Below are 12,383 nucleotides of genomic sequence, written 5' to 3'. Positions count from 1 at the left end.
CACGATCGGATAGCTATCCGATCATAGAAAACGCATGAAGTGGCCAGGTGTAAACAGCCGCTTTATAACCACAGTGTTTAACCATCTTCTAATGGCCACTTCCAACATGGATATTACTTCCATGTCACAAAGCTCAAATCACCTCAAACTAATTTCTTGAACATGACTTTGAGTTCACTAAACTCAAATATCCTCCACAGTCACCAGATCTCAATCCAATAGAGCAGCTTTGGGATGTGGGGGAAGGGGAGATACGCATCATGGACGTGCAGCTGACAAATCTGCAGCAACTGAGAAATGCTGTTATATCAACATGGAAAAAAATCTCTGAGGAATGTTTCCAGCACCTTGTTGAATCTATGCCATGAAGAATTAAGGCAGTTCTGAAGGCAAAAGGGTGTCCAACCTGGTACTAGCAAGGTGTACCCAAAAAGTGGCCGGTGAGTATTCATACCATTCTTATTCATTATGGAAGAGAATTGAAATATTCACTGTAACACACACTCCCACAGAAATTACGTCGTAATGAAATGCAAAATGTTAATTTTCTGCATATTCTTGAATGATGCAATTTTTTGCATTGCATTCATGGTTTTGCTTTTCATTGGAACCATTTCACCAAGTCACTAATGAAAAGCAATGCCACTTTTCCTCTCTAATGATTTCATATGGATGTTGCAAAAATTATTTTCTGTATTCATTGACCATTGACCATCTTTTTTGAACAGCATGAGCATGTTGCATTTTACATGCATTATACACAGAACAAATATTTTGGAGCAAATGGCTTATAGAAGGATGTTAAATATGCAAGCTCAATTTCTGGGTAGAACCACCACACATTGACTAATGTGGCAAATGGTCATGAAGTGATGGGATCAGGAAATGACAGAGAACTCATCTTTTGCTCTGACTCTCTGTCTGCATTAGCTCTCCAAATGACACCAAGTCTATGAGCAAACAGCTTGCGAAAAGCTCCTCTAAAAGCGTTGCGATGCACTTACTGGCAGTGTAATGGTGATCATGTAATGCTGTCTGTGGTTTTTCTAATGATGAACACTTGACCACAGAGCAATTAGTATATTGATTTAGTTCTGAGATAAAAGAAAATACTCCAATATATTGACAACTAAAATAAAGTTAATGTTGCTGAGGTCTACATCAGATAATATGCAGCTACGTCATCTGAAAACAAAGGATGCTAGAGCTTCTCTCTGAAATAAATACACTACATGACTTTTACCCTGATATTTGCCCCAATTTTTAGTCTTGATGTGTCAATGCTACTTGCCGAAAGTCAGAGATTTGTAGATCAAACTGTAGATTTTGGGCAGTCGGAGTAGACAGATTTCACAGAAAAGACATTGGTCAATAAAGTGAGATTAAATACATCAAATATATTTGTGTTATTTAACTGGTTTTATTCATTTTGAGGAATACTGAGGGCCCTATCTTGCACCCAGGGCAATTGACTTTGTACACCAATGCATGTATCATTCCTATTTTGCACCCGACGCACAGAGGACTTCTCCCTCTGCAGACGCACGTCTGTAAATTAGGAAATTAACTTCCCTGGTGCTATTTTCCAGTTCCAGAAAACAATTCCGCCACAGACCAGGAAAAACCTAGTCTAAAGTCAGTGGCGCGTTTTCAGTGGCGCGTTCAGATACTATTTTAAGGGCGCATGCTTGGCCATAATGTAGCGTGTGCGCAACGCGCATACACTTTGCTTCTCTCATCTACACAGATGCAGCAGTTGACATTTTTGCAAACCATACATAATTACAAGGAAAAATATTCCACACGAGGGAAATCATTGTGGTGTCCATGAAGATGTGAAAAAATAGGCATAAATCTAGCTTACACATTTACCAAAATTATTATACGCCTGTTTGACCGAAGCTAATTTGGGTGGGTTTCTCCCATCCCCATACAATGTCACTTCTCTGTCTTTTACAGCCCTGGCGAGAACATCGGTCTCCTCGGCTGTGAACCGCTCCTGGCGTGCGCCTGGCAAATCCGCTGTTATAATAGCAATCCGCCATGGAACAAGCGCGCCTGCTCTTAAAGGGAATGTGAGATGACGCTGTGATTGGTTTATTGCACGTTACGCCCAAACCACACCTATGAGTAATGTAGCTACTTCAGACCAACCCATTTTAGATTTGCGTCGGGATCCGCCCACAAAGTTACTTGCGTTTCGCGTTTGATACTTGCGTTTCAGATCGTTAAAATAGGGCCCTGAATCTGTTTTTGTGCAAGTGAGATAAGTAAATGCTTTCTGCCATTTAGTCTAGAAGTACAATAACCATCATTTTATACAGCGCACAGAACACAACACCTCTGCACTTACACATGATTTCTCTCAACATGGGGACAGGAGAGGTATCAGCCAATAAATGGGAAAACAAAGTAACATGCGTTACCTGTTTGAAAAAATAACTGTTGTAAATTTAAATGTGTTACTTAAAAATTGTTACTTAAAGTAATCTGATTATGTAACTCATGACTTGTAATGTTTTAACTTGTAATGCCTTTCCAATCACAATTTAGGCCAAACTATGTACTAGGGTATTTTACAATTAGTCTGGCAACACACCAGGGATTAATAAGGATGTGAAAACAGATGGACAAGCACATTTGTGGTGAGTAAGTGCTCCTGCCTCTAAAAGCAGAAAATGCAAAAATGAGCTGCAAGTCAATCTGTTTCTTACCCTGAACAGAGCTGCACATCTAATGATTCAGTCTCAGTCAAATGAAAGCAAACAGGCAAACACTGATTAAGACCAAGAGACACAGTTCCCCGCTGAAAAATCCAGCATAAACCAGGGGTGCGTTTCCCAAAAGCATCGTTAGCCAACTATGGTCGCAAGTTCCGTCGTTATCAGCATAGTTCAACGAGTCGGTGTTTCCCGAAACCATCGCTCCAACGAACATTTGCAAACAGCATCGCAAAGTTGTGTGGTTGGAACGACCTGTGGTTAAAAGCAGAGTTTCTTGTTTGCATGACATGTGCACTTAATTAATCCTTGTCCAGAGCAAAATAAGCAAGCTGACATTAAGTGCAATCTGTATGTTTTATTTAAAATACATACAAATGTCATTTACGTCTTTTAGTTTGTCAAGAGATTTAAAGCACCGTTTTTGAAGAGTGCGCATGTGCGTACGTGCTCTAGTACGTAGATGTTTAGCTATAAATTGCGAACATGGCATCTGAGGACTATTTCTCATTTTTCTCAGTTATTTTGCTTTATTTCCAGATTCAAGCATATAGGCTTGTTTATGATTGAATCTGGAAATAAAGCGAAATAACTGAGAAAAATTAGAAATAGTCCTCAGATGCCATGTTCGCAATTCATAATTCGATCTCAAACAGATTCATTAAAGAAAGTTATTACTCCACCACCTGCGTGACATCATTAACCAACGTGGTTGAACGACCAATTTGTCATACTTCATACTATAATGAACCAGCGAGTTATGTTGTTGTACAGGAAACGCACCCCAGGCTGGTTTATGCTGTTTTTTTATGTTCTTGTTGTTCCTATTATCTTCAGTGGTTTTGCTTTTCATCACTAATGCTCAATCATCACTTGTAGAGTAAATCTCCTTTATTTCACTAACTGTTACATTGCTTCAGTGTTACTTTTACTCTCTATAGATTGGAACCATATGAAAACTGAAAAGTGTTTGTTTAACGCTGAGGACTTTACCAGTAAATATATAACCAGCAAAACGCTTCTTTTCCTTATCAAATAATTCATTCAAATTCATTTGGAAAATCGTCTTGGTCGTGTTCTAACTACAAACACACTAAGAAAAGTGATATGTGACCCATTTTGTTGTGGTATTGCTGGGATCAATCCAGTACCCAAAAGACAATATACCACCAGCACACCAGCATCCCATGCTGGGATCCAGCAAACCAGCAACCAGCATCCCATGCTGGTCCCAGCGTGCAAAGCATACCTTATGCTGGTGACCAGCAATGCTAGATTTTTCAGCAGGGTTGTTGGGAAATCCTGTTTGACAAGCAGTTTGTGGTCGAATTAGGCTAAATCTAGACTGTTTATGTGCATGTGCCTTGTATGTGAGTGTGTACATGAGCTGACTCACAAAGTGAAAATGAGGCAGACAATGGTGGAGATGAGGATGAGGACCTGATTGGACATGGCTGACTGTGTCCAGTGAGTAGCACGATGAAGATCATTCTGAGAGCCAGAGAGAAAACGATGATGGAATTACATTGAGTTTATTGTATATTTAAATGTTTGGTTGAACTGCCCTTTTAAGGCTGTCTACAGCAGGCAGATAAATAGTCTGATTAAATTTCCTACAGTATGACTACAGTATAACAAATGCATGTCTATACTTTCTTCAAAACATATACTCACAATCATGTTTTCCAAGGCACGTTTTGCCAGCCAGCAGTTCAGAAACACAGGGATGAAGAGGTTCCGTAGAGGAGGATAAAAAATCTGTTACAACAAAGACCACCCATTAAACTTTCACAGAAAACTGAAGCTTTTCACCAAAACAGACATTTAATACGTAATAATAAATAATCTTATAAGAATGCTCGTTTTTAAAATGCCAAAGTAAGCTCTAAACACATATCAGTCAAAAGGGAACACAGAAGGTCTAATCTTCCAACTTTAACGTTTTATGCAAAAGTTTCTACAACATAAATATCTTAAATGAAATTTCACTGTGTTTAAAAAAAAAAAGAGTTGTAAACAAGTTGATATATTTGCTCTAAAATGGTATTTGGTTTCTAGGGTGTTCTGCTATGGTGTTGAGGGTGGTTGTGTAGTGTGGTAGGTTATGAGTTATGAACCGAAGATTAATACTTAAAGGGATACTCCACCGTTTTTTCATATTAAACTATGTTATTCCCTTAAATAAGACGAGTTGATACATACCTCTCTCGTCTCAGTGCGTGCACTCAATCGCTCTGGCGCGCGGCGACACTTTGATAGCACTTAGCTTAGCCCAGTTCATTCATTAGGATCCAAACAGAGATGAAGTGCTATTCCGCCATACATAATAGTTATCCTTTTTGCCCGCTTAGAAAAGCGCCACATTTTATTTTGTGTCACCATACTTGGTCGTGTAACTACTCGTGTAACTGTATTTAAATAGGGAAAACATGGAGGTGTTTGGTCGCTTCTATTCGTGTAACTGTATTTAAATAGGGAAAACATGGAGGTGTTTGGTCGCTTCTAACTTCATCTCTGTTTGGATCCTAATGAATGAACTGGGTTAAGCTAAGTGCTATCAAAGTGTCGCCGCGCGCCAGAGCGATTGAGTGCACGCACTGAGACGAGAGAGGTATGTATCAACTCGTCTTAGTTAAGGGAATAACATAGTTTAATATGAAAAAACGGTGGAGTATCCCTTTAAAAAAAAAGATATAGTACAAGAGGTGCTTGTAAACCACACTAATAATAAAAGACCAGATAAACATATTAATGGATTATGCATTAAATCGAATAGGCCTACATCTTTAGATAGGAAAATAATTGTTCAGGTGTGGCAGCACCGACATCACAGGACTATTATTTTCAGTTGTATGTCAACAGTTGTTCAATTATATACTTACTCCGATCACAAAGGGCACTGTGTCAATCACTTCCAAGATAAACGCTGTTTGAAGTACCTGCTCCCATATGTTTCCCTTGATTGTTAGATAGATAAACAAACAGAATTAACACAGATGGTATCAATAGTTGCATGAAAAATATACTGTATCAGTAGATTGTTTCTTTAGGATCATTGTTTTGATGTTGATGTTCGATGTTCTTGTAAACTGATATGGAAAATACTAAAAATGTATACCTTGTATCGTAGATATGTCAGCAGGATTCTTATGAATAAACATATGACAGCAACAGACACCTAAAGAAAAAAATAGCTATTTGTTAAAATAACTTTATATTAGATCCATAACACAAACCTTTCACAAAATAAATTAAATAAAATCTATACATTGTGGATATTATGAGATTTATCTGCAGAACTACCTGTACAGCCCAAAGCGTTTGATTTCGTTCAACACAAATAATTGAGGCCCTGGTAACAATAAAGGGTTATTAACATGGTGCAAATTAATAAATCAGAGCAATTTTATATTGAAATTCTGTCTTGTTTTTGGTTTCTTTGGAAATACATACCAGTTGATTCCAAGCAGGGTATAATTTTTGTATGTGCAGCCCAAGCTGTGAGTAGAGGAATTACATTATTTTGAAGCAGGTATCATTATGGAACAGTCATTTTATAGAAGTATAAACTGAATAAGAAAATGTACTAATCCTCATATAAAGAAGTTACTTTTACAAAATGAAGCAAGGTATTTATTTTCTAGTTTTGTTATATACAAACTCATTCAACTTGGGCCAGTAACATAAAGGAAGTCTGCCTTCAAACACAATCATCATTAGATGTGTGTAGGGAATTGACTAGTAAGTGTAATGAAATTAGAGACTGTTAGTGCCTTTATTAGCAGAATTTTTCAGCCCATTACTGTTTCTCTGAGTCTGACAAGATTTTTTTCTGTATAAACACATTTTCCTTTAAACCTTGTATCATGTTTGAATTCTGGGTGATTTTTATGTTGCGGGTCAAATTGACCCTAATCAGATTCAATACAATTCAAGAACATTTACACTATAAAAATAAATAAATAAATCAGGTGAAAACAGTAAATCTTTAATATTAATGCTTCTCACACATTACAAAAAATAAAGAAATATAAGAACATATTATTTTTAACCATTTGTTTAATAAAATAAACTGTATTGTAACTATTTTTTGTTTAATTAAAATGTTGATTTTTTTTTCACTTGAAATATTTTTGTTTTATTTTTGTGAGCTTTCCTAAAGCTCAAACAGTAGAGCCAAAATCATGCATTCGATTCCCAGCGATATTAACATTCTTGAACTGATACAAATGTATGCCTTCAGTGCTGCGGTGTACATTTCTTTGCATAAAAGTGTCTCCCAAATGTATAAATGTACATTTAAATACTCTCAGAGGGTAGTTGAGAAACTGATGTAAAAAAATAAAAATAAAATTGGGGTCTGTGCAGCTGCGGTTAACCATGAAATTGCAAGTCACATTGACCCACTAACATTAAAACCTTCAGAAATTTTGTAGACGCTTTCCAAAACACATCAGAGTGTCAAAACTTTGCAGGCATGTTCATAACCCTAAATGAGAAATTGTCCCAAACTTTAAAAATATATCCTAAGTTATTTTGTGTTTCGGGTCAAATTGACCTGCAACATCATACAAGGGTTAAGCCTCATCGAAAACACATTGTGAATCCAGTGAGTGATATAGTAATTAATCTTAATATTAAAGTGTAATCCACACCCATCTCATTTGGCTAAGGATGAGCCTTCCTGCCAAAGTTTCTATCCATTAAATAATGAAAAATATCTACAGTACCATATCTGTTGACGTTCTCCTGAGTCAGACAGCACTCTGGATATATACAAAATGCAGCTTAACACACTGAGCGAAAAATAAAACACTCGCACCCTGAGACCTGAGGAATAAAAATAGTGTTTGTAAAACATTTTAGACATTATAGTACAAAAGAAGTTTCATGCACTCAACAAGTGAGACAAACTTTGGTCACATAAATATGGAACATATCACACATTTTAAACTAATAAGTAGAAAATTCCAGAAACTAACCAGTATGAAATTCGAAACGCATTTTCTGGACTAATGTTCTTAAACATATATTCATTTTCAAAGTATCTTTTTTTTTTTTCATAATGTTTTGAATTTATGTGAGTATGTAAACAAGAAAGAAGTCATTTTAGCATTTGTGATTGTAATAGGAAAATAAAAAAACAGACATACTCGATCGTTGGTTTTTGATGAAGTAAAACTGGAGGCGTTCTTTGAAACTATCCTTACTGGAAACGTCAACCAGCATCCTATGCGGCAAAACACATGGATGAGAATGACTGATTAAACAAAATAAATGAATATTTTCCATCTATAAAATTATTTTATAAATAAGATGAGTAAGATGAGAAACGCTATGCAAATCTCAAATATTTTCGGCATCTTTGGTTTAAATAATATAAGACCCCAACTTGAGTTCCCCCAATGAATTTCAGCCATTTCCACCACTGGTTGCACTCCATCACACTGGAGTTATTACTAATACTGGTTTTGCACACCATCAATAACTCATTTAAATATAGGCTAATTGTCACAGTATAGGATTACACAACTGTCACAAGGCAGTAAATAGCCTGTATAAGGTCCAAACTAAATTAGCCTACAATAATGCTTGTTTTGTATGTTGGTTCAAATGGTCTCAAAGACATTTCATTCACTTACTTGGCATTGTTTAGCCTTGTCTGCTCTCGAAGCAATAAATCCCCGAATCTGGGTTTAAGAGACAGGGATGCCACTTCGTTGTCACCATCAGCCATGTTTCTCCAAAAGCTAAAAAAAAAAAAAAACTACTTACAAGATCACGACAACGTCATAAGCCCACAGTTTTTTTGTCTTTGACTTTTTCCAATTGCCCAGCTGCAAAATAATATCAAAGTGCGATTCCGGTTTCGCTCCCTTTGTCTCTCTTCCCTGAGTTCCCTCACGAGGGTAAACGCTCACATCTGGTGTGACTGATAGGCAGACTCAATGACTACAAATTGATGTCATTAGATGTCAGCGGCTTCCCCTCAGCGTCTTCTCATATGTGCGGTTTCGTTATCACTAGCCTACATCCTAAAATTCAGCGCTTATAAACATTAAGGCATCGACCAAAGATCTTTGCCCATGTTTACAATTACAACCGTTCCAAGGAGCGAAAACACTAGAACTTATGTGACCACCGAATACAATTCACAACTACGCGAACACAGAAGCGAGCTCTTGGCCAAAGCACTTGTCACACTCATCCATTCAACCCTGTTATAAAAAAAATTATCAAACAAATATTTGTCTTTAGTTTATGGGACATTACAGTTGAGTAATAGCTACAAACTAACTAGATAGCCCTACTGAGCGACGGCGGGCCTAACATTTTGGCATATCATTCTGGAGTTGGCCTAAATCTTCAACACTGTTCCTGAACTGATCACAGGGAGCCACAAAGGGTGCGTGGATGCAGAGAAAATGTAAAGAAAATCAGTGTAAAAAATATAAAAAGAACAAATGAAAAAGATAAATTACCAATACATAAATCTAAAACTAAATACATTTTTATTTAAATAACATAACTGTAGAGTACTACAGAGAATAGATAAACGCAATGTAACGTAATTGACTCTTATATTTTAGTATTAAAGGCATACTATGTAAGATTTGTACCTTAATATAACAGCTTCTAAGTCATTTTGATGGTAAACGAACTCATGATAGGGCGAATCATCCCGATAGCAAGGGGGTGTTGAGAGGTGGAAACCCAATGCAGGTTTGAGAGGTGGTTATAATTATCGGTTATAATTATCTTTATCTTTATCTTCCTCTATGGAAGACACTAGCATGCATTTCAAACGTGAATCATGGCAGAGTCGACAAGGAAAACGAAGAAAGCGTGGTCGGAAGAGTGCAGAGACGGCTCTGTGTGAGTGGTATTTACGACAGTAACGTTAAATACAAGTACTCCACAGCGACTCTAGGGGTCGCTGTATGAGAAAATCGGAAACTGCATAGTGTGCCTTTAATTGGTTGTATGTATATATTTATATGTGTGTGTGTGCGTGCGTGTGTGTGTGCTTGTTTTTCTCGGTGGGGACTTCAAACTGAATCCACAAAGACTCATGGTGACTCTTGTCACCGTGGGGACCTAAAGGTCATACAGAATGAGTTTTTTTCTTTCTTTCTGTAATGGGTAGTTTTAGGGGGGCTAGAGTAAGTGAATAGAATATACAGTTTGTACAGTATAAAAACCATTACTATCTATGGAGACTGAGAGTCCCCACAAAGATAGCGAACCAGACGTGTGTGTGTGTATGTATGTGTGTATATATATAAGATAACGATAAAGATATAGTTTTAAAAATCGTTCTCAAAATTAAATAATAGCAGAGTTCACACTACAGCTATAGGCCTAACGATAATGCCACATAAAAACGATATTGTTGGAATCATTTTCAGAACGATTTTACCCAGCTGATGAATTATAAAAACATTGACAGCCAATCAGAATCTGATGAAAAAAACTGTAGTGGGTGGATTTTTACCATCGTGGTTGTGTACACACACTGCCAACACACATTTATGTTCAAACACCACGTAAAAGGGAATTTTGCATTATAGGTCCCCTTTAAAAATTTTATGTAACTTACAGTGGAGAAAATAATTATCTGATCCCCTCCTGATTTTGTAAGTTTGTAAGGGTCAAACGGTAGGTTTATTTTAATGGATAGAGACAGAACATCAACCAAAAAACACATTATAATATAAGTTATAAATTGATTTGCATTTCAGTGAGTGAAATAAGTATTTGATCCCCAAGCAAAACATCATTTAGAACTTGGTGGAGAAACCTTTGTTGGCAAGCACAAAGGTAAGACGTTTCTTGTAGTTGGTCACCAGGTTTGCACACATCTTAGGAGGGATTTTGGTCCACTCCTCTTTAAAGATACTCTCTAAATCCTAAAGGTTTCTTGGCTGTCGCTTGGCAACTCAAAGTTTCAGCTCCCTCCACCACAGATTATATATAGGATTAAGGTATGTAGACTGGCTAGGCCACTCCAAGACTTTAATGTGCTTCTTCTTGAACCACTCCTTTGTTGCCTTGGCAGTATTTTTTGGGTCATTGTCATGCTGGAAGACCCATCCAAGACCCATCTTCAGGGTTGTGGCTGAGGGAAGGAGGTTCTCATGCAAGATTTGACAGTACATGGCCCCATCCATAATGTTTCCACGTCCATGCTTGACTGCAGGGATGGTGTTCTTGGGGTCATAGTCAGCATTTCTCTTCCTCCAAATACGACGAGTTGAGTTGATGCCAAAGAGATCAATTTTGGTCACATCTGGCCACAGCACTTTCTCCCAAGCCTTCTCTGAATCATTAGATGTTCATTGGCAAACTTCAGACGGGCTTCTCATGAGCCTTCTTGAGCAGGGGGACCTTACAGGTGCTGCAGGACTTCAGTCCATTGCGGCATATGTTTTACCAATGGTTTGCTTGGTGACTGTGGTTACAACTGCCTTGAGATCATTAACAAGCTCCTCCCGTGTTCTGGGCTGATCCCTCACCTTTCTCATGGTCATCCTTACCCCTTGAGGCGAGATCTTACATGGAGCTACAGACCGAGGGCAATTGATGGTTATTTTGTATTTCTTCCATTTACGAATAATTGCACCAACAGTCTCCTTCTCACCAAGCTTCTTGCTGATGGTCTTGTAGCCCATTCCAGCTTTGTGCAGGTCTACAAACTGGTCCCTGATGTCCTTTGACAGCTCTTTGGTCTTGCCCATGGAGGTGGAGTGGTTGGAATGGAAGATACAGATTCTGTGGACAGGTGTCCACTGACATTAGGACATTAGGAGTACTTTCTTAAAGTGACAGGACTATTCTGTGTTCCATGGGCACATAACCAATCTGTGGGAGGCAGAATTCTTGCTGGTTGGTAGGGGATCAAATACTTATTTCACTCGATCAAATGCTAATCAATTTATAACCTATATATAATGTGTTTTTTCTGGATTTTTTTGGTTGATATTCTGTCTCTATCCGTTAAAATAAACCTATAATAGACCATCCCTTCACTTATAGCATGGTTGTGTTGTCAATTAAATGTTTTAAATGCTACAACAAAAATCATTGCAATTTGTACTGTTACTGTTACTGTTATATTTTCAGATCATAATTTATTCATTTACAAAATGTAATTCTCAAATGTAACATCGACAACACCTAAATAAATCTCTTGACATGATAATGACCATAATGTGGCTTTTGTTATCATTTTCATCATCATTCTTATATCATATGGTATGACTTAATAAACATGTCTGTCTTTATGTAATGAATTATAAACTGAAGAAAAAAACAACAACACAAATATGGTATAAACCAATGAATATGGAAACTACCAGCTCTTACTCCAGGTTCTACACACACACACACACACACACACACACACACACACACACACACACACGTTGTCAATTCTTTGTGATGTTCTTCATCACAACTGTGCTAAATGTATTGGCAAAACATGTCCTAACATTTTATGAACTGATTATTTGAACATTTTAATAGACTGTTGACCATCGTGTTTGCTAGCATTTATATGTAACATAGCATTCTCATAATTGCACTTCTTTCTTAGTCATGCCACACTGTGAACTGCTGAAGAGCTGTAGGAGTTCGTCCACAAGGAGGCAGCGTTACTTTTTG

The 12,383-nt window shown here is 37.4% G+C and overlaps 1 protein-coding gene across 1 annotated transcript in view; it reads right to left on the bottom strand.

Moving 5' to 3' along the window:
* The window catches only part of kcnt2a (potassium channel, subfamily T, member 2a), a gene marked incomplete at its 5' end in the record, with an annotated part of 38,909 nt that extends 30,452 nt beyond the window's left edge, over window positions 1-8,457 (bottom strand). The window contains 9 exons of the mRNA XM_079876750.1: window positions 4,117-4,211; window positions 4,395-4,478; window positions 5,603-5,677; window positions 5,839-5,898; window positions 6,024-6,072; window positions 6,174-6,218; window positions 7,451-7,550; window positions 7,874-7,950; window positions 8,363-8,457. Of these exons, the coding sequence (XP_079732876.1) occupies window positions 4,117-4,211; window positions 4,395-4,478; window positions 5,603-5,677; window positions 5,839-5,898; window positions 6,024-6,072; window positions 6,174-6,218; window positions 7,451-7,550; window positions 7,874-7,950; window positions 8,363-8,457 (680 nt within the window). The remainder of the gene's footprint in view (window positions 1-4,116; window positions 4,212-4,394; window positions 4,479-5,602; window positions 5,678-5,838; window positions 5,899-6,023; window positions 6,073-6,173; window positions 6,219-7,450; window positions 7,551-7,873; window positions 7,951-8,362) is intronic.
* Window positions 8,458-12,383: the final 3,926 nt, after the last annotated feature.

This window comes from Squalius cephalus, assembly GCF_949319135.1.
Source record: "Squalius cephalus genome assembly, chromosome: 7".
Classification (NCBI taxonomy): Eukaryota; Metazoa; Chordata; class Actinopteri; order Cypriniformes; family Leuciscidae; genus Squalius; species Squalius cephalus.
Note: the sequence above shows the minus strand (reverse complement) of the source record. Positions and strands in the feature narration are given on the sequence as shown.